This window comes from Canis lupus, chromosome 33 (genome assembly GCF_011100685.1).
Source record: "Canis lupus familiaris isolate Mischka breed German Shepherd chromosome 33, alternate assembly UU_Cfam_GSD_1.0, whole genome shotgun sequence".
NCBI classification, from domain to species: Eukaryota; Metazoa; Chordata; class Mammalia; order Carnivora; family Canidae; genus Canis; species Canis lupus.
In genome coordinates, this window is record NC_049254.1 from 28,348,275 (window position 1) to 28,375,332 (window position 27,058).

Here is a 27,058-nt window from a genome sequence, read left to right on the forward strand (position 1 = left end):
TAACCTAAATATACTGAAACTTAAAACACACAGGGCAACCAAATCATATTTATTAAAGTTTTTGCATGAGAGGAATTATGCTTTGGAGTAATTACTATGTTTTCCTCATATGGGACATCTTAGGTCCTTAGACTTTGGTCTTCAGTGATATCCTCTCTTAGGTGGGGGCCTGCAATGGTGACGTGTGGCTCAGCAGGAGCACAGGAACTGCCCCAAGAGCCGCAGCCTGAGATTTGCGTCTTATCCACCCAGTGAGCCCAGTGCTCCCACTACACAGTGCATTCATTCATACCCAGGCTGTGAGATGTATGACAAGGCTTCTTCTTAATCCTCTCTCATGGTCATATCTCCTTAAACATCCCATAATCTTGATTTATAAAATATGGGAAGTTTATAAGACTAATATAGAACAGCTTCTTTGAAGTTTCTACTTTTTTAAAGGCTTTTTTTTTTTTTTTTTTTTTTTTTTTACAGATTTTATTTACTTGAGAGAAGGAGAGAGAATGCCATGAGCAGGGGTAGGGGCAAAGGGAGAAGCAGACTCCCCACTGAGCAGGGAGCTCAATGGGGCACTTGATTCCAGGACCCTGAGATCATGACCAGAGCTGAAGGCAGACTCAACCAACTAAGCCACCCAGGTGCTCCTTATTTTAGAGACAGAGAGAGGGAGAGCACATGGTGAGAGAGGGGCAGAGAGAGTCTTAAGCAGACTCTACACTGGCGCAGAGCCTGATCTGGGGCTCGATCTCAACAATCCTGAGATCACAACCTAAGCCAAAACCAAGAGTGGAATGCTTAACTGATTGTGCCCCCAAGGGACCCCTGAAGTTTCACTTTAAAATATTTTTCCTGACATTCAAGTAGGGTGAATTATGTCCCCAAATAACATTATATATAAAAATAAATGACAGGTGGATTTCAGGCCAATGTAATAGACACTAGAAAGGAAGTTAAGACAAATAACAGGGGTCCCTTGGGTGGCGCAGCGGTTTGGCGCCTGCCTTTGGCCCAGGGCGCGATCCTGGAGACCCGGGATCGAATCCCACGTCGGGCTCCCAGTGCATGGAGCCTGCTTCTCCCTCTGCCTATGTCTCTGCCTCTCTCTCTCTCTCTCTCTCTGTGACTATCATAAATAAATAAAAATTAAAAAAAAAAAGACAAATAACAGACTGGGGGAAAATACTTGCAACCTACATAATAGACAAAAGATTAATACTTGGAATACATAAAGAGTTTTTATAAATGACTAAGAAAAAAGCCAACAACCCAATAGGAAAAGTTAGAAACAAGCAAGACTTTTAAAGAGGCAATAAACTGTGCAGCCTGGGGGGCTCAGCGGTTTAGTGCCGCCTTCAGCCCAGGGCCTGATCCTGGAATCCTGGGATCGAGTCCCACATCAGGCTCCCTGCATGGAGCCTGCTCCTCCCTCTGCCTGGGTCTCTGCCTCTCTGTCTGTCTGTCTGTCTCTGTGTGTGTGTGTGTGTGTTTCTCATGAATAAATAAATAAAATCTTTTTAAAAAGGCAATAAATGTTTGAAAAGATCATATCAATAATTATCAAAGAAATACAAATAAAAATAGGATCATTTTCATCCCTTCGGATTAGCAAAATTATAGGGAAGGGGGTAGAAAAATAAATAGTTATATACCGGTGGGAATATAAAATGGTACAGTCTTTCTGGAGGGCAATGTGGCTAAATCAATTGAATACAATTGAAAGTGTATTTTGTCTTTTGACCTCCTACAAGGAGTATATTCTTAAAGAAGTGCTCATTTGTCCCAGGATGTTCAGGTGTTAATCTTTGTAATAGCTTGCAAGAAGATGGGCAGTATCATTATTTCCAGGAGGGGAATGGTGCAGTTTTACCGTGAAATACTATGTAGGCATATAAAACAAACAAAATACAGATGAGAAAATCTGACACTTGTTAAATGAAAAAAATGTATGGAAACTTCCAACTATATAGCATGAACTGCTTTGTGCAAGAACTGTGCGTGCGTGTGTGTGTGTGTCTGTGTGAATGCATGGAAATGGCCTGAAAACCATACATCAGCCATGGTTACCACTAGATAGGAGAGTGGGATTGAGGTATAGGGGAATAGCGGGGAAGAAATTGGAGAGAGATGGAAGACTTCTTACCCTACAGTTTTCTAAGGTATTATTTGAAATTTCATAAGCATATATTTACACATAATGTACTTTTTAAAGTAATATATATTTACAGCAGATTATTGGGAAAACATAGGAGAAATTAAGGGAAATATTTCACCTGTAAGTCTAGACAGCTTGATTCTAGTTACTTATCTCTCAGTCTTTTCTGTATGTACATTATGTGTATGGGGGGGTGGCCAGTTTTATACTCAGCGTTTCCTGCTTCTTTCACTTAATGTTGTCTAAGTTAATGTTGTCTAAGTGTCTAAGCATTTCTCCACAGTCTGACAAATTCAGCCTCTGATGTGACCTTTGGTTTTTTATTTTTTTTTTAAGATTTTATTTATTCATGAGAGACACACAGAGAGAGGCAGAGACACAGGCAGAGGGAGAAGCAGGCTCCCTGCGGGGAGCCCGATGCGGGACTTGATCCCTGCACTCCAGGATCACGCCCTGGGCAAAAGGCAGACACTCAACCGCTGAGCCACCCAGGCGTCCCCTCTGGTGTGACCTTTGAATGTTTATTATAAATTCATACTGTTCAAAGTTCTAGAAAAATGGCCATGAGGAACAGGTGTGTGAAGACTGAGTACTCACCCAGTCTGCCCGGGAGGGGGGGTCCGTGGAGGGCAGCTGGGCTGGGCATGAGGATGACCCACTGGAAATCTGAGGAAACCATACAGCATCCCCTCTAACCCTTTCACTTTCTCCAATTACCAATGGACCTTCTGTGTTGCTTTCTCCCCAGTTCAGGTTCTAACTCTGGCTTCCCCGAGCTGCTTTCTCTTTGTGGGCCTGCCTGAGAACTGGGGCCAAAGGGCAAGATCTGAAGGTCAGTGTCTGAAAGTCAGCTTAGGACGTAGGCCTCCATGTGTGTATCTCTCTCTGAGTTTTAAAGGTGAAGAAAAAGACTGGTGCAGATAATCGAGAGCTGTTCTTCCATTTGGTTGATTGGTAAACTGAAACCCAACAAGATTGGGGTTTGCCAAAAACTATGCAGCAAGTTAGCAGTAAGACTAGAATCCTCTCTCCTGGGATCCTTGGTGTGGCCCAGGGCTCTTTCCGCTGCATGAGGAAAGGTACCTAAGCCACATTCAGGCTGTCTGGAGCCCTGAGACTTGGCCGACGGTGCTGCAGGCTGGGGAAGGGTCACTTGGGCTTCAGTTTTAAGTCCTTCTGTTCATGTAAGTATTTTCAATTTTCAAAGTCATAAAGGACTTCCTAACTTTAGAGAAAGAAACGGGTGGGAAGTTTTGTGAGCCAGGCAAGTCCTCTCTTCTAATGTGAATCTGATCACTCTGGGGTCTTGGACCTGAGTTCATGAACGTTCCGTGTGTCATGCTGCGGACCTGTTCACACTCGTCATGCACATCTGTGAGCATGTGTGCATGTGTTTGCACGTGCTGGGATCTGCTTCTACATCTGCGATGGATGAGGAGCAGCAGGTTGTAGAAGGCGGTAGGGAGTAAGCTAAGGAAAGTGAAGGAGACTCATGGAGCAGGTGACCCAAAGCACTGCGGTCTGATGGCTCACGATGGAGCTGGCTATCTCCCAGACCCCATAGGCATGACTGTATTACAAAACAATATTGCTTATTGTCGTTCAGCTGTCATTATTGTCATTGCTGTTCATTGTCACGTAGTAACCTTTCACTATTATTTTAAGTATGCATCGTGGGCAGCCCCGGTGGCACAGTGGTTTAGTGCTGCCTGCAGCCTGGGGTGTGATCCTGGAGACCGGGGATCGAGTCCCACGTCGGGCTCCCTGTGTGGAGCCTGCTTCTCCCTCTGCCTGTGTCTCTGCCTCTCTCTCTCTCTCTCTCTCTCTCTGAATAAAAAAAAAAAATGCATCGTTATATCACAAGTAGGTGTTGCTTAGCCCCAGTTTATGATGAGGACGCCCAGGTTCAGAAGGCCAAAGAGGCAGAGCTAGAACTCAAATCCCCGGGGTCATCTCAACTCTACCACTTGCCACCTGTATTTATCCACGCACACACAAGCACCTTGGCTTCCTTTTTCTTCGTTAATATTTAGAACATATTTATTGAGCACCTGCTATGAAATCTTTTTCCAACAAATGTTTATTGAGTCTTTTAGTTCTTGTGTCAGGCACTCTTCTAGGCACTGGAAACGTAATGGTGAACAACAGGTGACAAAAATCCCCAGCCCTCAATGGAGCTTCTATTCTAGAGAGGAAAATAGGAGAGATAATAAGAGTAAATCCTATAGCGTAGATATTTTTAAAAGTAGTGTGTTAACCGAAAAATGTGCAGTTCGACAAGGCCAACAGGCGAAGAATGCTTGCCCCTGAAAAGGCAGCCTGCTACCCACATTGCCACCATGCAGGGCGCCAGAAGAAAACACCGAGAATTTGCTGGCAGGTGGAGAGAAGAAAGGAACCGCGGGTCTGAGGCCTCTATAAGGCTAGCCAGGGAAGTCAGGTGTAGGATTGGCTAGTGAGAATCATTTCAGCAGGCCCTGGAGTGCAGGGGCTCTCCCTAGCTGTCTGGTTCTGGCCCTGGGGAGCCTAGGGCAGGTGGATACTGGCCCAGAATGCAGAGCCCAGTGAAGAAGATGGTTGGGGAATGTGGGCTCTGGATTGGGGGGTTTGTGTATGAAAGGCACAGTCCCAGTGGAGTTATTTGCTGTCTCTAGGAATTATGTAGCTGTCTCTGGGAAGAAGGGCTGTCCCTCCAGGGTCAGCAAGGCTCCAGATAGCGAAGCATCAGAATACAGAAAATAAAAAGACATGGTTGATATAGCAGGCTAAATGGCAGTAAATGGTACAGGGAAAATAAAAGGGGGAGGGGTGGAGGAGGGAGATGTTGCAGAGTTAAATAGAGTAGTTGGGGGAGACTGTCCTGGGAAGGTAGCATTTCAGTGAAAACCTGAATGCAGAGAGGAAACGAGCCATACAGGATCTGGGGGAAGAACTTTCTAGACAGAGAAAGTATTAGCAAGGTCAGAGGGGGGGGACGTATCTCATTGATAATGCTACCTAAAGTTTAGCCTGTTAGACCATAGCAGGAGGAATATAGGTGAGAGCACAGGTGACACATAGGGTTGGAAGCACAAAATGATAGTAGGAAAGGATGAGGTGGCCTTACGTGTGTGAATTGTATGTGCAGGATTTTGTCCAGAGATGAAATCTGAATATCTCAATCTTTCCCATTCATCCATTTGGTAAGGTGGTTTTCCCCAAATCCTTAAAAAAGATTCTTTTTTTTTTTTCAAGATTTTATTTATTTGAGAGAGAGAGAGCATACGAGCAGGAGGAGGGGCAGAGGGAGAGGGAGAAGCAGACTCCCCTCTGAGCAGAGAGCCTGATGTAAGACTCGATCCCAGGACCCTGGGATCATGACCTGAGCTGAAGGCAGACGCTTAACCACCTGAGCTACCCAGGTGCCCCGAAGAAGAGGTGATTCTTGATGGAAAGGTGATTCTAATTCAGGACAGATTTATCTGGTTGCACAACGTGGCCCAATCAGAAACTAATACTTTTCAATTAAAGTAAAATCATATCTCATCACCTGTCCCTCACCCCAGCCTCTTTGAAAACCCTCCAATGGCTTCCCGTTGCATTTAGGGTAGGGTTCCAATTGACTGCCGTGGCCTGCAAGGCTTTGTCCAGCTGCCACCTGCCTTCCCAACTTCATTTCATATCCCTCCACCCGCCCCGTGCTCCAGCCACAAGAACTTTCTTCAGGTAACTCGGACATCCCAAACTTCTTTCTGCCTTAGGATTTCCACACAGTGTACTCTTCGCCGAAGGCCTCAGCCCCATCTTTACATAGCTGGTTCCTTCTTATCATTCAGATCCAGGCTTACTCTCCAAGAAACTGTCACAGCTGCTCACTCTGAAGACGTTATCCAGGCCCCCCACGGCTCATTAGCCAGTTTAATTCTCTAAAACCTGTTCAGCAGCCTTGGACATTTTAAACACTCGTGTATTGGTGTCGTATGTGCCCTATTCCCACCCAGCTAGAACATTAACTTGACTTTGTCTCCTTCACTGTCCAGCATTGGGAGTGGCACCCGGCGCATAGAGAACACTCAGTAAGCGTTTGTTGAATGAATGAATAATAACACGATATCTTCAAATATAAATGTTATATAAATTGAGCCTATAGGACCTAGCGGTTAAGTAATAAAAGAGCCACCATAATGGGGCTGGGTCAAAACAGTCTTCTAGGAAAGAAGCATTCTTATGGAAATAGTCTAATTGTGGATCTTTCCTGCAAAGGATGTCTCCAGGGATATCTGTGGTGCTGGGTGATGCCCCATCCTAATCGCTGCTGATCATGAAGCTGGGGGTTCCAGCTCTAGGAAGGAGGAGATGGCCTCGTCACCCTTGAGCAGACGTGGCAAAGTAGCAGCCCTTGTGCCTTTGCTCCCAGTGTGTAGTATTTGGCAGCAGAGTGTTTGGATTCTTTCTAAAACTATGAACGTGAATGTCTTTAGCTGACTTACTCTCTCCATTTTGCCACGCATGCCTCTTCTGACTCTCCACGTCCAAAGTCTTCTCATGTTTACCTTCCCCGAAGACATCAGAGCTTTGACCCCTGCCCTAAGTGAATAAGTACCCTGTTCCCTCCAAGTCCAGTGGGTACCCTGGATGTTTGTCCCGATTGAAGGGAAGTTAAAATACTGCTGGAAATAAATAAATAAATAAATAAATAAATAAATAAATAAATAAATAAATAAATAAATAAATAGAATAAAATAAAATAAAATACTGCTGGTAAATCTCGAAACTAGCTCACATCTAGAAGAAAAGGTGTCAGCTTGTCTTACCGGCCCAAAGGCAGGGTGCTTACTAAAGGGAGTTTCTGGTCCCAATTATGCAAGTGATATACATGGTATAACTAGGAAGTGACCTTCCTAAGTTCCCATAGTATCCTCCAGACTCAGCCTCCCTATCCTGCTCATCATGCACCAAGATTTATTATTTATGACAACAATTAAGCAGCCCAATTCAGTAGAAGCCAGCATTGGAGCTTCTAAGGTTCTCACTGATCTATTCTCGTAACCCCTATTTGTCATTTCTCCCATCTTTAACACTCTCAAACTTGACTTGGGAGTTAGGAAATGCCTTGCCATCTACCAAGATTTTGAAATCATGCCTCTGCTCTTCAACCTCTGGCTTTTTTAGCGGGTCATTCCCCATACTCAAGACCCTGTGGCAACCGGCGTTCTTGGTCATGATAATCTATCTCTCCGTATCTATTAGTAAAATATTGTAGGTAATTAACATAGCTGGCCAGCACTTAATGGCTGCCCCTACCCCACAACAGCATTTTCAGTGACAATTTCAAGATCTATAGAAGGAACTCCTAGGTTGAGTACAAACCTGACCCCAGATTAGCTTCTAGAATCCCCATTTAGGAGTATGAATTTCACGTGGAAACTTAAGGTTTACTGATAATTGTATGCCCACGAGGCCAAAGTCAACCTTAAATAGCAAGTCAAAGCACAGCTTAGACAGTTTTAACAGTCCAGTTCTAGCCTTTTGCATAGCCACCATTTTTATTATACATTGTTAAATCTGTTTTTCAGTGGAATAGAAAATTATTCTCCTCTCACACTCATGACCAGGAGATTATGTCATAAATGGAATTGGGTATTGCATGCAGGGATGTGTTCAAACACCACATACAGCTGGGTATTGTATCACTTACAGTTGATTTGTATCAGAATTTTAAAACATCAGCACTGAGCAAATATGCAGTTTCACTTGATGGATTAGAAAGTTGTGCCAGGAGCAGACACCACGTTAACCAAGGGATCAAACTTAACATCCCTAGAACTGGATTGAATCAATAGTTAAAGTGTTGTCTCACATGGTACATCATTTTCAGGGGGATTCCTGCCAAAAACACACACTAAATCGAATTGAAGGCAACATCCAGCAAACCCAAAGTCTGAGGGCTGTTTTACAAAATAACGACCCTGTGCTCATAAAGATATCCAAGTCCTAAAAGACAGGACCTTTTTCTATAAAGGACATCATGGGAACAACTGGCAGCATTTGAAGAGAGTATCAATGTTAAATTCCTAATTTTGTTCATTGTACCCTGGTTATATAAGAGGACGCCCATGTATTTAGGAAACATACACTGAGGTATTTGGGAATCAAGAGGCATCTTCTCTGTGACTTATTCTCAGATGGTCAGAAAGATGGAGAGCAAGTGAGAGAAAGAGAAGAAAAAGCAAGCGGTAAACTGTTAGCATTTGGGAAATCTGGGTGAAGGCTATATAGGGATTCTTTGTACTAATCTTGCAACTTTTTTCTAAACCTGAAACTATGTCAAAATAAAAACCTTTAAAGAAGTGAAGCCATGGGATCATACTTGTGAACCTCATCCCAGGTAAGCCAGGCAGTGAGTGGGCTTTCCCAGCCATGTGCACCCTTAGCATGAAATCTGTGCTCCGGGTCTGAGAACGCAGGTCCAGGGAGGAGGGGCACGAGGGCACCGCTGCCTGAAGAGCAGAGCAGAGCAGTGAACACTGAGATGTTCCTCTTGGTTGGGCGGCGTAGACTGAATTTAGCTTGTTTGTTGCTTTTTTCCAAGCCAGGTAGCGAGGACCCAGAGGAAGACTCACTTGGCACAGGTGTTTGGACATGGGGCCAGGCTAAGCCTGCAGGGTCTCTAACTATGTGAAGTTCAGAATACTCTGCACCTTAATACTTTTCTCCCCACCCCCACCCCACCCCTCCCCCACCACACAATGTTAGTTTTCCCAAAAAAGGACACTGAAAACACAGTCGTTGACCACCAGCCACTTGTTTCTTCCTCCAGGTATGCAGTTTCCCCTCTTCTTACCTCGGGTTCCCTAGGAGAGTTTCCATTGCAACATTTTTAGTTAAGTAGTGCTTAATTACAGTCTTAAACTTTCCAGCGTCACCCTGCTTAACTCTTTCCCTCCGCCTCTATAATTAAGCCTGGCATGGCTACCTTGGGTTTTGATTTCTATTAAAGGACATTGTAAGTTGAATCCAGGACAGGCTTCCCACTGACTTCTGGGTGGACTCGGAGATGAGAGCACCTAACTTGAAAATAACTGGACTGTAACTTATCTCCTACTTTGGTGTTCATGAGAGGTTTTGAGTTTGACTGGTATCAGGATTTCATCCTCAGGAGTGTGATTCATCTTTTGTATTCTAGACTGAGGTGGAATAATGGCCAAGATCAATGCTACCTACGCTGCTTTTGACAACACATTAGTAGAATTCTGTAAGTGGTATAGGTTCCCCTTGGAGACCCATCATCTATATGACATGTTAATTAGCAGAGTAAAGATTCCAAGAAGTCTTGGCAGTAAAGAAACAGTTAAGTTTGTTTAACCCACCCTAATTGCCTGAACAACACAGCACAGCTTGTGGAACAGGAAGTACGAGCCTATGTTGATAGTCACCTTGCTAAGTTTAAGAGATGAGTATCCCACCAACATGGACTTTTTCTTAGACGTCTCTGGGCCTGAAAATACTCAGGCTCTGATGATTTATCTTTCTTTGCCCTTAGCTATTCATCACTGGCCATTTAATGAGCTCTTCTACCCCCAACAAGTTAGTCCTGGGGATGCAAAGATGGAGGACATCTCTGTCCTCAAGGTCGTGCCTTACAGTTAGGGAGGTGAAGGCACATAAACAAGCATTGTCAGTGCCAAATGAGTGGTATTCTCATAGAAAAAGGAGAACATGCTGGGCTGAGTCGTCCAAGAAGTACTAGGTAGGCTTTAGACAAGCAGAGAGGCTACAGAGTGATATGAGCAATGAGGAATGCAACGTGGCTGGTGCAGCACACTGACCAAGTGAACAATTAGGCTTCATATAATGTAGTCATCTTCAAACTTGAGCATACATCAAAATTACTTGGAGGGCTTGTTAAAACACAGAGTGTTAGGCCACCCCTATAGTTTCTGATTCAGTAGCTCCAGAATGGGACCCAGGAATTTGCATTTCTAACAAGTTCCCAGGTGATGCTTCCATTGTTGGTCTGAGGACCTCAGTTTGGGAAACTCAGATTATCTAAGAATGGAAGTTCAAAGAGCTGGAAAGGTGAGTACTCCTGACCATGGAATAGTTTAAGTAGCAGGCTGACAAGTTAGATTTTATTGATCAAGTGAGTTGTGAATATCTGCCTTTGGCTCAGGGCGTGATCCTGGGGTCCTGGGATCGAGTCTCACATCGGGCTCCCTGCAGGGAGCCTGCTTCTCCCTCTGCCTGTGTCCCTGCCTCTCTCTCTGTCTCTCTCATGAATAAATAAATAAAATCTTGAAAAAAAGTCTGTTTAGGTTTTATATGAATATCGCAATGTCCTTTTTTTCAGTCTGGATTGGTGAAGTTTCACCATGCTCTCTTGTTGGTTATGTCTTGAGCAGTTCAGAAGCCATTTAGGAGAGTTTTCTACACTACACTGTAGAAGAAATGTGTATTCCCTCTCTAGAAGTTGTGGACTAGTCTGGGAGAGTGAAATGGTATGTAAATGGAAATAATGTCTAGGATGTCTACTCTTGGAAGAGCAGCAGATTGCTTTCACTGACTTTTGATGATCTGATATGTCAAGTTTCAGAATCTACCCCTGAAATATAGAGAGAATTTTTAGCCCTTGGCTTCCAAAGACCACCAAAAGAGTAGTAAATCGAGTGAGTCAGTATGGCAACATGTCACAGGAATGGCCTTGCAAGTTTAAAACATGCATATCTGGGAGAGGAAGAAGGCACTGACTCATTGCCCTTTAAGGGCTCTCCTCCCTCTCTCCGGCTCAGAGAGAATATTACATGGGGGAAACTAAGGTCAAAGACCCTGTGAGGACAAGCAGTTGGGAACAGCCATTTTACCCAAAGGTGTCCAGATGGGAACCGAAGTGGCAGGGGAAGAACCAAAGGAGCCAGCCATCAGTCATTGAGTGAGATCTGGACTGAATTAGAATAGGATTCAAAAGAGTTTATCTAGATTGAAGCCTAAGATGTACTGGCTTTTCACCTCTGTGGAGACTGTTGAGTCTGTTAGGGAAGACCCTGATATTAAGTGCTGGTGTCCCCCATGAGCTCTGAAGATGAAAGGAATTCCTGCCCTCTGTGGATGCCACAGGATTTGGAATCCCTATGGCTCAGATCTCTGTACATTGTCCCAGGTAGGATCAGCACTATAAGGAAGAGAAGGGGACAAGGGAGTAGAAATGAACTAGTTCTCTATTGAGCTCAATACAATGTGCCGTTGAGGTTCAGAGTGATCCTTCATTTTGGACGCTTTGTTTAACGGGAAAATTCAGACACAAAAATTCTAAATCCATAGGGGTTTAAATGTAAAAAAAAAAAAAAAACACATGAAGCTTGAGTAAAATGATGAGATACAGAATAGCGGGTTGGCAAAGGATTCATCAGAGAAGACATTCCCAAACTAAATATAAAAGCAGTGTAGCACACCACATCACTGGCCATCAGGGAAATACAAATCAAAGCCACAATGAGATCCCACCTCACCCCAGTGAGAATGGGGAAAATTAAGAAGACAGGAGGAAACAACAAATGTTGGAGAGGATGTGGAGAAAGGGGAACCCTCCTGCACTGTTGGTGGGAATGTGAACTGGTTGGTGCAGCCACTCTGGAAAACTGTATGGAGGTTCCTCAAAGAGGTAAAAATAGACCTGCCCTACGACCCAGCAATTGCACTGCTGGGGATTTGCCCCAAAGATACGCAGTGAAACGCCAGGACACCTGCACCCCAATGTTCACACCAGCAATGTTCACAATAGCCAAACTGTGGAAGGAGCCACGGTGTCCTTCGACAGATGATGGATAAAGATGTGGTCTATGTATATACAACTGAATATCACTCAGCCATCAGAAAGGATGGACATCTACCATTTACTTCGACATGGATGGACCTGGAAGGGTATGATGCTGAGTGAAATAAGTCAACCAGAGAAAGAATTATATAGTTTCATTCATATGTGGAATATAATAAATAGTTAAAGGGACTCTAAGGGAAAGGAGGGAAACTGAGTGGCGAAAAAATTAGAGAGGGAGACAAATCATGAGAGACTCCTAACTCTGGGAAACAAGCCAAGGGTTGCAGAAGGGGAAGAGCGTAGGGGGATGGGGTGCCTGGGTGATGGGCACTGAGGAGGGCACTTGATGGGATGAGCACTGGGTGTTATACTCTATGTTGGCAAATTGAATTTAAATAAAATATTTTTAAAAAGCAGTATAGCAAGCAGGAGGCAGGGGTATGTACTATGCATTTGAGACTTGAGTATTGTCAAAGAGATGGGACAGGGATATCCTGAGCCTAGAAGTGTTTGCCAAGTTTAAAGTTGTGGTAAGGGGCAAATTGCAAGGGCAACAGGTTTTCTAGTATTAAAAAACAATGTTTCTGGACCAAGCTGCTTCTCCCTCTTTCTTCTGCCCGTTTGCTGTCACTGGAGCAGCTTTCGTCATCCTCTGGCATCAGGTGGTCCAAACACCAGAATGACCAACCAAATGATTTACTAGAAAGCTAGCCATTCCAGGAACTGGTGATGCACAGCCTTAGGACCTCAGCTAAACATGCAACCAGGAGATTGGCTTTCATAAGCATTCCACTAAAAGACCTGTCAGAGACCTTCTCCTATGCCATGAGGGATATATTAATGCTTACTGGAGGTTTTGTGCTGTCCATGCTTACAATTGAATTTATTTATTTATCACCCAAAGTATTTTTATCCTTGACCTCCCCATCACCCACTTCTCTAGATGAGCAATTTCCAGCATGAGAAACATGTATATGTGATACTTACAATTTTTTGTATTAAGTAAACCATTTATAGAAAGCCAAAGAAAACCGGAATAGTTGGCCTTCTGATCTCTGTAGACAGATGTTTTGAAATGCATTTGCCTTGTATAGCTCAAGCCACAGAAGGCAATAAAGATGAGTTTATAATTATTCCAGTATCATTGGAACTAAAGCCAGACAGAAGAACAGGAGGTCAAAGGACTCTTGTATTAATATCTAGTGGATTTTAGGAATCTTTGTGTTTTCTTCTGATTTCAGCCATTGGAGTCAAAACTTCCAATAGAGTGTTATAAATACCAGGGGACATTTATAAACCCGTTGGCCATCGAGATAAACAGGTGTGATTAATATAGAGCAACTAGACTCTGTATCTTTTAGCAATTACATAAATTACAATATGTAAAAAAGATAGCGTTTGGAATGTGATTGAAAGCCATCACTGAACTCCAGAAGAATGGACTGAAAATGAGTTTCCAGTTTTGGGTTGTGTCCCTCAAGCCAGTATAGAAAATGGTGGGCCAACTTAGGGACTTACGCGTACAGGATACTCGATCCACTGAAAGCCTGGGTGACCTTACGCGTGCATATGCTCTCTGCGGTCCCAGCCTGGCCTTTCAAGGACACTGTTCCTGGTCTCTGGAGATGCTAACCCCTCAAAACTAATAGAACTCTCTTCTCTTTTTGTCTAGGAGGTATAGTCCTTTATTTTTAGCTTACTCTGAGGTTAGTGCGAAGAAGGCTGATGAATCAGTATTTTGTGATGAGAGAAATAGTGGATGGCAGTACTGTGGAAATGGCCAAAGGCACTTGACATTTCCTTCATTTGTGCTCTGTGATGACTTGTGCAAAGTGGATCCTGCTTTCAGAATAGTTTGTAAATTTTATACCAAACCCTAAAGGGTAAAAGCTTTTTTGGGGGGTGGGCGGGGGGGAGTGTAACATAAAAGTGAAATGAATAGGAGATGAAACTTTTAAAAAGGAAATTGGATTTATAAATGGGCTGTATTAGGGCAAATTTTTAGAATATTCAGTTACTACCCATTTGTATACAATTATCGTGTATTTTGGTAGCTAATGAAGGTCTATCCAAGTAAAGAAGGACAGTGTTTGACCTAGACAATGGACTTGTTGGCATGTGTTCAGTGCTCATACTCTCATGGGCTTTTCCTCTTCACATCAAGCAGACAGTCCTCATCTCTTGTATTGCTTGGAAACATGGTACTGTGATGAAAATACCTGAAGTTATGGAGCCCTTGCCCCAATATTGAAACTGATAACACTGACATGTTTATTCTAACCCCATGATGGTATTTGAGACCCTAATCTCAACGGTTCTTCAGCTGCCTGGTCATAAAATCCATCTGAAACTCCCATTTTGAGAGACATCCTATAGATAAGGAGGCATGTGTCATTTCCAGGGAATAACCCATGCTGCTTAAACTTCCAAATAGTGGGAAAGGGAGACAGCCATGATCATGTAGCCCAAGGACCTGGCCACCTTATTCTCAGACAAGACTTCAGACACTGGTCATAAGAGTGGTTCCCTGAAGTGAGAAGGGAAAATGACCCAGAATGGCAGCTGGTAGCATTAAGTGTTTCTTTGCTTTTAGGAAGCATGAATCTTTGGAGCTAAATATGACCTTAAATCATTTAGTCTAGGCTTTAGAAGGACATGAGATAGAATGAAGGAACAGAGTTTATACAGAATAAACTCAAAGTCATGGAATTAAGGGAGCTTTTTATGGTTTTGTTGATTTTTATTTAATTTACATCTTGCTTCTATGGGTCTAAAGTGTTCTAAGCACTTTAAAAATATTAACTCCTTAATCCTCATAGCAACCCTATAGGGTAGACACTAATATTATCTTCAGTTACTGATGAGGAAACTGAGATACGCAGAGGTTAACTAAATGAACCAGAGTTCCACAGCTAGCCAGGGGTGAAGCCAGGCTTGCAGTGTATCCTGTCTAATCCACCTCAGTGCTGCCCAGCTAGTTATTGGCATAACAGGGCCGAGAGCCAGCTCATCTCTTTGTTGCAATCCACTGACTAGGCACCAGTGGTTGTTCTGAGGTCATTTAAGCAAGGCAGGAACATTATGCCAAGAGAGTTTAGTTTCTCTTTTAACCAACTTAAACAAAATATCATGTAGAGATGAGTGTTGAGGTCAACAATTCTCTAGTCATTGGCTAAGCTTTGGAATATGTTGTGTGACCATGCAGCATGTCTTCTCGGGTATTAAGGAAGAAATCAGGTGGGTTAGAGAGGTGGCTTGGGAATTGGAAAAGTAGGAATAAAAAATAGTGTGTGAGTCTGCAGATGGATAAGCATTGGTTGTCTGTTGGTTGGTTTATTTATTTACACTTTTCTTGATTTCATTAGTATCTTTATACTCTCATGACCAGTCAGGTAAGCTGTGCCACTCAGAGCCCATGAAGTTGGACCTTCAACCTTAGGACCTCAGGAATTCCCTTGACAAGTCTCCTATTTTCCCAGTTTGTGGCTGAGATACCAATTATAGGATGCATTTCCTACTGATCTAGAGGCACTGGTTTTTACTTTTTCATTTCTTCTTGAGACATCCTACCTTAATCTCCATTTATTTCCTTGAAGTATGTGCTTTTGGTTAGGAAGGAGACATTTAATTCCAGAGGAAAATTATATACTAATGTACATAATTAAGCATCAAGGAGAATGCAGGAAGATAAGAACTTTTTTCTTTTTTAAAATTAAGATATAATGGGCCGCCCGGGTGGCTCAGCAGTTTGGTACCGCCCTCAGCCCAGGGCGTGATCCTAGAGACCCGGGATCGAGTCCCGAGTCGGGCTCCCTGCATGGAGCCTGCTTCTCCCTCTACCTGTGTTTCTGCCTCTCTCTCTCTCTGTATGTGTCTCTCATGAATAAATAAATAAAATCTTTTTAAAAATTAAGATATAATTGACATAACATATATTAGTTTCAAGTGTACAACATAATGATTCAGTATTTGTATGTATTGTGAAATGATCACCACAATAAGTCTACTTAGCATCCATCACCACTCATAGTTAAAAGTTTCTTTTTCTTGTGACAAGAACTTAAAATCTTAAAGTTTAAATCTCTTAGCCACTTTCAAATGTATAATACAGCATTATTCACAGTAGTTACCATGCTATGCATGACATCCCCATGACCTATTTATTTTACAACTGGAAGTTTGTATCTTTGGACTTCCTTTACCCATTTTGCCTGCCCTCCTCCCCCAGCTCTGACAAACACCAATCTACTTTCTGTTTCTATGAGATTTTTTTTTCTTAGATTCCACATATAAGTGAGATCATATGGTCTTTAACTTTCTCTTATCTAATTTATTTTTTTTATTTTTTAAAAAGATTTTAATTTGAGAGAGAGCTAGCAAGAAAGAGCATAAGCAGGGGAGAGAGGGAGAAGCAGGCTCCCCACTGAGCAAGGAGCCCAATGCAGGGTTCAATCCCAGGACCCTGGGGTCATGACCTGAACTGAAGGCAGATACTTACCCAACTGAGCCACCCAGGCACCCCTGACATTTTTCATTTAGCATAACGCCCTCAATATCTATCCATGTTTTCATAAATGGCATGATTGTCTTCTTTTTTGTGGCTAAATAACATTCCAGTGTACACATGTACCACATTTCCATATCCATTTATCCATTGATGGAGACTTAGTTCTCCTCTGTCTTGAGTATTATAAATACTGCTGCAATTAATAACAAGGGTTCATGTATCTTTTCGAATGCTTTCATTTCTTTCAGATAAATACCCAGAAGTGAAATTGCTAGATCATAGTGTGGTTCTGTTTTTAATTTTATGAGGCCTCTCCATACAGTTTTCCATAGTAGCTGCACCGGTTTGCATTCCCACCAACAGTGCACAAGGGTTTCCTTTTCTCCACATCTTTGCCAACACTTGTTATCTCTTATCTTTTTGATACTAGCTGTTGTAACAGGTATGAGATGGTATCTCATTGTGGTTTTGATTTGCATTTCCCCAATGATTCATGACGTTGAGCATCTTTTCATGTACCTGTTGGCCATCTGTATGTCCTCTTTAGAAAAAGATCTATTCAGATCCTCTGCCCATTTTTTAATCAGATTATTTGTTTGCTATTGAGTTTATATATTTTGGATATTAACCTGTTCTCAGATATATGATTTGCAATTTTTTCTCCCATTTGATAGATTGCTTTTTCATTTTGTTGATGATTCCAAAAGATAAGTTTTGTACACAGTTGGTGGGAGTAAATCAGAGTGCAATTTGGCGGTAACTAGTGTAGGTGGCAAGATGTCCTCTGTAAGCCCAGCAGGTCCACCTCGAGGTATGTGCTCTGGGTGCTTTAGAGTTTAGAGCAGTGTGTGTTCTCCTCAATGTGTGATATGCACATCATAAACGTTTGTTAGCCATTTGTTTCCAGTCCACAGGGAGATAGGCACAGAAAATGAGAAAAAGCATTCATTTACTTTTTTTAAAAGAATTTTTTTTAAGATTTTATTTATTTATTCATGAGAGACACAGAGAGAAAGAGAGAGGCAGAGACACAGGCAGAGGGAGAAGCAGGCTCCATGCAGGGAGCCCACCGTGGGACTCGATCCCTGGTCTCCAGGATCAGGTCCTGGGCTGAAGGCGGTGCTAAACTGCTGAGCCACCAGGGCTGCCTGAGAAAAAGCATTTAGAAGCTTTTATAGCAATTTGACACTCTACCACACTAAGAGTGTGACTTTGTATTTTATAAAATTGATCTGAAACAGATTGGAAATTAGAAAAACAAGTCCTTGACTCCCTGACCACAGGTAGTTTGGGAAACACTGCCCTAGGAGAATTCTCACAAATAGAGACCTGTACAGGACTGCTTCAAATAAGTGTATGTGTGTGTGTAACAACCTAAATATCCATCCTTAGGAAAATGTGTTATGAGCACCATAATATGTCCTATGCAAGATTATTATTCAACCATTAAAATGAATGAACTAGATCTACATGACTGAACATGGATAAATCTCTGATAATTTTGAATTAATGAGCATGTTGCAAAATGATACCTATATTATGACAAGTATATAAAATTTAAAAATACAAAATAATACTATATTTCCATGCAAAGTAAATAGCTAACAACATGAACGGGAAAGATGCACACCAACTTCAGAACAGGATTTAACTCTGGGAAGAGGAAAATAGTGGATAGGATTGTGAATGGATGAAAAATATTATATATATATAAAATCTCTTATTTCTGTTTTTTAAAAGCTGAAGCAAATATGGACCAAAAGAAGTTTGCATTTATCATATCCAGGTGGTGGGTACCTGGTTGTTACTTTTTTTCCTTCTATTTTTCTCTATCTTAAAAATATCTCCTAGTAAAACCAGCCTCAGAATATGATTTTTTTTTTTTCTGATCCATAAAGCAAGTTGAACATACTAGAACATCCAGGGAACTTGATTACCTACAATGCCCAGGGACACATTTGTCTTCCCAGTGTGTTAAAACCAGGTATTAGCTGTATGGGCAGCTTCGGTGCCTCAGGGCTGTAGGGGAGTCATTAATTCAGAGCCCTGGTAGAGATGCCTGGGTTCTGGTCCCAGCTTTATGACTAATTCATTTGTAACAATAGTTCTCATATTTAAACCTTCATTGCCTTACCCATAAAATAAGACTGAGACTGTTTTCAGCATTGAAATTTTATGACTTAAATAAATTATATATAAATGTATATTTGAAATGTTAAATAGACTAGCAGCTTGATGCTCCTTTTACAATAATCGTAGAGGCTAAACGAATATATGGAATGAATGCAGATGTAGAAATAAGATTAATATATGTGCAGTATTTGGGCACCTGGGTGACTCAGTCGATTAAGCATCTTCCTTCAGTTTGGATCATGATCCAGGGGACCTGGGATCCAGCCCCAGGTCAGGCTCCCTGGTCAGCAGGGAGTCTGCTTCTCCCCCTACCTCTGCCCCCACATCCCACCCACACCGCTCATGCTCTCTCTCTCTCTCTCTCTCTCAAATAAATGAAATCTTTTAAAATATATGTGTGTGTGTGCAGTGGAGTCAGATCTGGACTTAAGTCTTGCCTGTCTGCCACTCACCAACTATGAGCCTTGGTTTCCCGAAACACTCTTGATTTTCTATTTCCTGTGACAAGAATCACAAATAAATAGCACCTACCTTAGCTTGGAAAGGTTGGATAGCAGTCTTATTGTTTCAGTTGTCACAAATCAGTCATGAACTTATAGGGCTGGAACGGCACTAAAATAAAATCTCTAAAGATGAGATAAGCATAGCATGCCGATTATCCTTTGAAGCAGTAATAAGGAAAGTAGAAATTTTCTAAACGAAATGGTGCCACATTCTTCAAAATCATGCATTCAAAGTAATTTAGTAAATTTCTTTTTTTTTAAAGATTTATTTATTTATTTATTTGTGATAGACATAGAGAGAGACACAGGCAGAGGGAGAAGCAGGCTCCATGCACCCGGAGCCCGACGTGGGATTCGATCCCGGGTCTCCAGGATCACCCTGGGCTGAAGGCAGCGCTAAACCTCTGAACCACCCAGGGATCCCTAATTTAGCAAATTTCTTAAGAAAAATAGATCACAACTATGTGAGGTGATGAGTGTTACACTATTGCGGTGATCATTTCACAATATATACAAATATCAAATCATTGTGTCCTACACCTTGAACTAGTACAGTGTCATGCGTCAGTTACATCAAAGCTGGAAAATAAAAGCGAAAATGGGCAAAACCCAACAGAGTGATTTAGAAATGGTCCCGTCTCAATTCAGGACCCTCACTAGATGAATTATAGATTGCTTCCAACGCTTGAATCCTCTTTTATGTGGGCTGCGATCAAATGGCCCTCATTGTTTACACAGAATAAACTTGAGACAGCAAAAGTGAGAACATGCTTGATTTTTAATTTGTACTTTGTCATTCGTATTCTTGCCGTTCATTTGGACAGAATGCACCAAAGCGGGACCCCGTGACAGCAGGGAAGGACAGTCAGTCCAGATTTGCATCTGTGAATCTCGAAGTCAGGCTCTGTTTTGTGATGGAGCAGAGAGCGTGGACGGTCACCTGCCCGGCCTACTAACCAGCACCCAGTTAACGTGGTTGTCCTCTAGTGCTGCCAACACAGTATGTGCTGATTCAGATTTGAAGGCTTGGTTTCATAGAGCCATGTGGTGTCACAGGGGTCTGGTGAGTGAAAAGCTTTCCAGGTTTATCAGCAGAAAGATAACAGAAAGGCCCTGGTTCTACAACCGGTGCTGGAGAGATGTTTATCACCCAGGCTTCTGAGAACAGGAGTCTGACCCATACCAAACACTTTAGAAATAATGTCAACATACCCAGGACCACAGCCAGCAAGGAATTCCCTGAGATAAGATTACAGTTTTTGTCCTTAAAGGGACGCCAACCATGTCAGTGGATCCCCGAATATTCCCTGAGCAGAGCAACCCTGTAAATTATCCTTCATACCAGGGGCCTGTAGGACCTCAATTTCTGGGCTTCTAGATGCAAACATTCAGGTGACGTTTTCCAAAGTACACACAGAACTTTAGCAACATCAGAGAAAGTCTCCACAGGGTCAAGAGCCTGAGTTTGGGACCCCTCAAGATCCATCAGTTGTAGAAGCTGGAGACAGCTCTCTGTTGGCAAAAGTACTCATCCGCCTTCTTTTGGGATTTTGTTTCTTCTCTGTTGGCTCTGTCTAGGCCAGAGGGCCTCTAAAAAGCCAGGTTAGTCCTCAAGGCTAGGTCTAGGATGAAGTCATTATAGGAAAAGGTGATTCAGTCTTTGAGAGGAGGAGGTGTGAAAAACCACTGCGGTCATTTATTTCAAGACCTAGTCATGTGTTTGATTTAAATATCAGTATGCAAACCGGCACGGGGTTGGTGGGGGAGAATGGGGGGGAGGTGGACCCATGAGGGGTCTGCAGTGCTGGTCAGGGATTCTCCTAAGACCATTTTGGTAACGAGAAGCAGCAGACGGAGAGAGAACTCACCTCTGATTTGTCATCTAGACACTTCTTGCTTTGGAATGCCTCACTTTTGTTCCTCTCTAGCCCCGTGGGCTGCCCTAGTGCGGCCTTCTGGATCCTGACCCCTCCTTCTCAGGGCTATGCCATCTATAGTCACCAGATTAATTAAAAGAAACCCTTTTCATTGTGTCATTTCCCAGGATAGTCTCACAACAGAGGTCACACACTCCTAGTTTATTGTTAAGTGTCCTTACTAATCTTTCCATCCAGTTTCCCTCTTGGATCTCCTCGGGGGCTGTGTTCATTATTTTTCAGTATGGGTGCTGTGGTTCCCTCTATCTCTCCCTTTTGAAATCTCTTCTCCCCTTCTCTCCTCCGACACAGCTCTTTCATGAAACCCTTTCAGACCGGTCCCTCCTACACTGATCTGACCTTCCTCTGAACTCTGCTAGCTTATCACCTAGAGTCCATACCAGCCCGGTGGCAATCAGTCACATTCCGCTATGTGAATTTGTCTTTACGTTGCACGCTCTGTCTTGCTCCTTCGCTCTTCTCTTTCTTTGCATGTGTGCGGGGCAGGGGGCTAGATAATGAGTCTTTGAAAATAAAACCCAGGTTTTATATGTCATTAAAATATACTACCTAATAGGTGTTCCATGACATTGTTATTAGTTGGTGATTCTTGCTCAGGATCTTGAATTTTTTTTTTTTTTTTTTTTTTTTTGTCCATGAAGGTAGGAGGCTTTGTCTTCTGTTCCTTCCTATATCCATAATATCCATAGCCCCCAGAGTAGTGCCTTGCATCTTAAAAATTGAGTGAGGATCGGCTGTTGACCTCTAGAGAGGGCTGCCTTGACCAGGGTCTGCAGCTGGCCTTGACGTTTTGCCTTGTGTCCCAGCTTCCTGAGGATGGACCGGGCCTGCTCCCAGCCGACCACCCGCCCCCACCCCCCCATGCATCCCCCACTGCCTCTGACGTGGCTGTGTCTGTCTCTTCTTTCTTCTCAGATGCATACTCTCATTCCTCAAGTGAAAACGGAGGCAAGTCTGAGTCGGTGGCCAACCTGCAGTCTCAGCCCTCCCTGAACTCCATCCACAGCTCTCCTGGCCCCAAGCGTTCCACCAACACCCTCAAGAAGTGGCTGACCAGTCCTGTGCGCCGGCTCAACAGCGGGAAGGCAGATGGAAACATCAAGAAGCAGAAGAAAGTGCGAGATGGCCGGAAGAGCTTCGACCTGGGATCTCCGAAGCCTGGGGATGAGACGACCCCTCAGGGAGACAGTGCAGATGAGGTACTTATACATCAGGAGGGGGCTTCTGGCCTACATCCTTCCTGGAGTTTTGTGAGGCGTCCTTCCACAAGGACATCCTTCCGCGGGGTCTGTAAACCAGCCAGTCTCTAGTCCCCAGTAGTTTGTGTTCTTGAGCGCCAGCGATCTGAGCGTTCATACCAAGACCTTGCCAGTCTGCTGTGTGATCAATTCAGAGACTCACCAGCACCTAGAATTTCTGGTAGATAAACAACATTTTGCCAGATTTGGAGATAGGGGAACATTTTGGTCACCTAATCCCCCGCCTCTAACTAAGGACTACCTTGAAACCTGCTAATTGAGAATAAGAATAAAAGAATGTGGACCATCTCTCTTGGAAGGAGAAGGCTATGCTGGGCGAGTATAACTGTTTTCAAGTATCTAGACCAGTGCCACCTATGAAAGGGAAGAGACCGCTCCAGGTTGCTCCAGCAGGGAGAATTATATGACCAACAGGTGAAGGCTCGCAGGTTGCAGCTCAAAGAGGGATTTTAAGGGAGGTCAACCAGTGATGAAGTGAGCTGCCACGAAAGGGAATAGACAGCCATGCTGGAAGGGGTCGGGAAGATGACCTCACGGAGCAGGCGGAGAGATCTCTGTATTAGCTGAGAGGTCAGACTGGGCGACCTCTGAAGACCCATTCAAAGCTGAGATCCTGTAACTATCCTGCGGTGGATGTGGTTTAGTTGAGGGATGAGAGCTGGGGTTTGGTTTTTTTTGTTTGTTTTTTTTTTCTGGCCAACTAACCTGTTCTAATCGTCGATGTGGCTAAGAGGTGCTTCCTGCTATGTAACCAGACTCTGTTTGTAATTTTATGCCACCTGCCATTTCTCCCTCTGAGAATGGCAGTAGAGCCTGGTGATATTCAGGTTGTGGTTTTAATAGTCCTCCAAAAGCTTAAAAAGTCAGGCTCTCTCTGACCACTCTCAGCTTTTTCTTTTCCTGACTAATTAGTGAGGGAGATGTCTCTCATGTGTGTCCGCGTGTGTGTGTGTGTGTGTGTGTGTGTGTGTGTGTGTGTAGGTATGTTTTCCCCCATTTGAACCTCGGTGTCCTTTGAGATAAGAAGGTGCCCCCATTCCACAGAAGAGGACAGTGAGGCTGAAAAACATAAGGGTGTGTTAAGGAAAGACGGTATCTTATATGTTGCTTTTTAGAAAATTCTGAGTCCTGAACCATTGGTATCTTTAACTCTGTGAAACCTGGGACTGTATGACTAATGCTGCTCTTTTGTTCTAGAAGAACAAGAAAGGTTGGGGCGAAGATGAGCCAGATGAAGAGTCACACACACCCCTCCCTCCTCCCATGAAGATCTTTGACAATGACCCTACACAGGACGAGATGGTAGGGCTTCTCTACTTTCTGACTTGAAGGAACCATGTATAATACATGTGATTTTGTATTGTGTGCGGGGCGGGGGTAGTAATACTCTCTCTTTTGTTATTTCTCTGAATCGATGGTGATAGAGACCCCACCTATATGTGGTAGGTGTCCCCTCCCCTGGCCCTGGACGTCTGACTTCATTCTGGGCCGCGTAGGGGGCGTGTGCAGAAGTCCCAGAGTGGGAACCCACCTGGCGTCTCGTGCCCCTGATGAAGGGTAATGACTTTGTCTTTGGAAGCTGCAGGCCCTGAAAGGAAGGGTTTGTCTCAAAAGGAGTCTGAGGCCATTCCAGGCCATAATCACTTCATTGCATAGATGTTTTAGTTGATCGTTTTCCCTAGACTCAATTCCAAAATCCCTATAATGAACAGAAGCTTCCGGTCAAGCCCAAATTCTGCAAGTACCACATGAGGGATGGAGACGCCGCTAAGGGGGAGGGGTTGCTGACAGAGGTGGGAAAACCTGCGTGCAGGTTGCCACGTGCCTGGCTTTACAAAATCCCTGCGAGCCTTCACACCACCACCTGGGATCCGGTTCCAAAAGTCCTGTTTGCAGAGGCTGCAGCGTTTCGTGGTCATAGGCCCGTTCTTGTTTTCATTCCCTCTGCTTTGTATTTGGATCCTGAACCCACAGACGGTAGCTGGGGTCTTCCTGGGGCCGCGCTATAGGGAAAGATCCTAGGACGGTGACAGAGATGCCCCCCTCTGTGACCCAACCATGAGAAGTGCACGGTTGCAGCCCCTCCTAAAGTGATGCTGCTGGCCCCGGCTCTTACCCGTTGGAAGGAAGAGGAGAGGGAAGTGTGGTGCGATGCCCATCCTACATTCCAGGGGCAGAAATGCCCATGCCTCACACCGAGGTCAGCATGGGAACCACCCCACTGTGTCCCCAGAGGCCTGTCCTTGTAAACTGTCCTACAAACAGTGAGAGCATGTGCGGGGTAGGCCGCTCGAGTCACCGTATCGGCCTTCCCACGCGGCCCTCTGCACGAGGTGCCAGCTTGCATGAGATAAGGAAAGGTCACGAACCCTCCCCCTCGAATTCCCTCAAACACAGCTTGTTTGGGGGGAAAAGGATGTTATGTTGTTTCTGGATAATCTTTAACTGAAAAAGCGGACTTAACCCCAGATGTTTGTGTAGCCTTTTTGTTAGCCAGAAAGAGGGCAGATGGCAACAGTGCCTTTGTAGACACACACTAACCCTCCGCAGCCCTGCCCGTGTGATTGCTGTCCATTTGTTTTCCTGAAACATTTGGTGAGCCCCAGAACTTTTAGCAAATGGAGTTGAACTTATTAGGGTAATTTTTACATTGTCTACCAGGAATTTTTAAGTCTTACCTATTGTAACGTCACACGATCACCTTGGTTCTCCATGTTCCCTTCTAATATTTGTTCAGATGCGTGTGTGTCTTATTTTTATAATTTTAATATCCACCTGATATGTTCAATGTTTTATTCAGCATTTTCTAAACTCTTACTAATGTTACCTTCATAACTATAATTTTAATAGCTCGGGAGTATTTCACTTATCTGATATACCATAATTTGCTTGACCGGCCTGTTTTGGGATATACTGGGCTGTTTCCAGTTTTGGCGACGCTAGCCAACACGGCTACAGATCACTCTGTACATACAACATTGGTTCTTTTGACTTCTGTCCTTGGAATGAGTTCCCAGGGGTAGGATTACTAAATCAAAAAGTTGATAGCTTTGGATTTCCAAACAGACTTAAGCTCCTTTCCTGCATTCCCAGAAGAGAAAAAAAAGACTGTTGTTATATCTAATTACATTTGCGTTTTTTTTTATAACCCCATGTCAGAAACAAAGACCTAGAGCGACTCTTAAATTAGACAAGTAGCTTCCTTTAAAAAAAAAAAAAAAAGATTTTATTTATTTATTAGAGACAGAGAGAGAGAGGGAGAGAGAGGCAAAGGGAGAAGTAGGCTCCATGCAGGGAGCCCGACGTGGGACTCGATCCCGGGTCTCCAGGATCATACCCCAGGGTGAAGGCGGCGCTAAACCACTGAACCACTGGGGCTGCCCGTAGCTTCCTTTTTGAAACCCTTCCCCCTAACTGACAGGACACACTTGAAGCCAGAGCATGGACAGGACATTCAGCTTTTTATCCCTGTTGTAATCTATGTCAAAGATTGAAGAAGTATGTGTCCTGGGCCCTGGGAACACAGCTGCCCTCTGCTTTGCTGTGCCCTACATGCATGCAGGGTGAACCATTCCCTCCCACCCCCACCACCCAATTTCTTCTCAAATAGGAAAAGGAAGATAAAAACCACCATCCCAGGAAGCCCTGGTGGCTCAGTGTTTTAGCGCCTGCCTTCAGTCCAGGGTATGATCCTGGAGACCCAGGATCGAGTCCCACATGGGGCTCCCTGCATGGAGCCTGCTTCTCCCTCTGCCTGTGTCTCTGCATCTCTCTCTCTCTCTATTTCTCTCATGAATAAATAAATAAAATCTTAAAAAAAAAAAAAAAAAAAAACCGTCCCTCCATGAGCAGGATTCCCCAAACCGTCGGCCAAACAGCCACGTGGACCAGTCAGTCCCTGTTGCTGGTACAGGCTGGATGGGGGCAGCCCCTTGGCTTGAGCCTCCTTTCACTGTGAATCGGATAGTCCCTGGTGACCCCAGTGTGAGATACACAAGTCCTTGCTAAAACCATTTATTACATCCAGGTGTTCCAGTTCAGGGGCCTTGCCACAAGCAGCTGTGTTGGTGGAGGTTTGTGTGTGCACACGCGTGCGTGCGTGTGCACACAGGTGAGTGGGCAGGGGTTTCTAGCTTCCTGGTCTTTCAGTGCTCTGCCCTGAATTTTCACTTGATACGCACTGAAGATCTAGACTTAAAATTTGTATTTAAGTAAAGCAAAGACAATTTCTCTCCTCTGGGCATGTTTGAGGCCAGGTTTATGGACTCCTTTCGTACCCTGGAACAGCAGCGGGCAGCCCTTACCTATGGGCCTCCCAGGAACGCCGCAAACCCTGCCCTCAGCTCCTCTGGAGGCCTGCCTAGGGAGAGCCCAGTCCCATCCCCGCTTTGCCGCTGGCCAGGATTCCTGACAAGGGGTCAGGCAGGCCTGTCCCGCACCCACACCACCTCCTATCTCCCTCTGTGATCTCCTGCCTCTGAACTAAAGCTTTGCTCCCTTTGCCTGCCTTGAGCTGTGGACTTGCTGTTTTCTTCCTAATTGCTATTCCTCATTCCTTGCTAATCTGCTTTTCCTTTGCTGCTCGATGTCTTGCAGTCCTCCTCTTTGCTAGCAGCCCGGCAGGCTTCCACTGAAGTACCTTCTGCTGCAGACCTTGTCAGTGCAATAGAACAATTGGTCAAAAGCAAGCTGGTAAGTGGGGGTCCTGGAGGCAGTTCTGTGTGTGTCTCACCCCCATGTGGCTCCCAGGGCCTGGCCTTGGTCTGCCACGGCC

The 27,058-nt window shown here is 44.0% G+C and overlaps 1 protein-coding gene across 1 annotated transcript in view; it reads left to right on the top strand.

Moving 5' to 3' along the window:
* The window catches only part of KALRN (kalirin RhoGEF kinase), a 660,995-nt gene that overhangs the window by 561,335 nt on the left and 72,602 nt on the right, over positions 1-27,058 (top strand). The window contains 3 exon segments of the mRNA XM_038583060.1: positions 21,941-22,224; positions 23,485-23,586; positions 26,881-26,976. Coding sequence (XP_038438988.1) covers positions 21,941-22,224; positions 23,485-23,586; positions 26,881-26,976 — 482 coding nt within the window.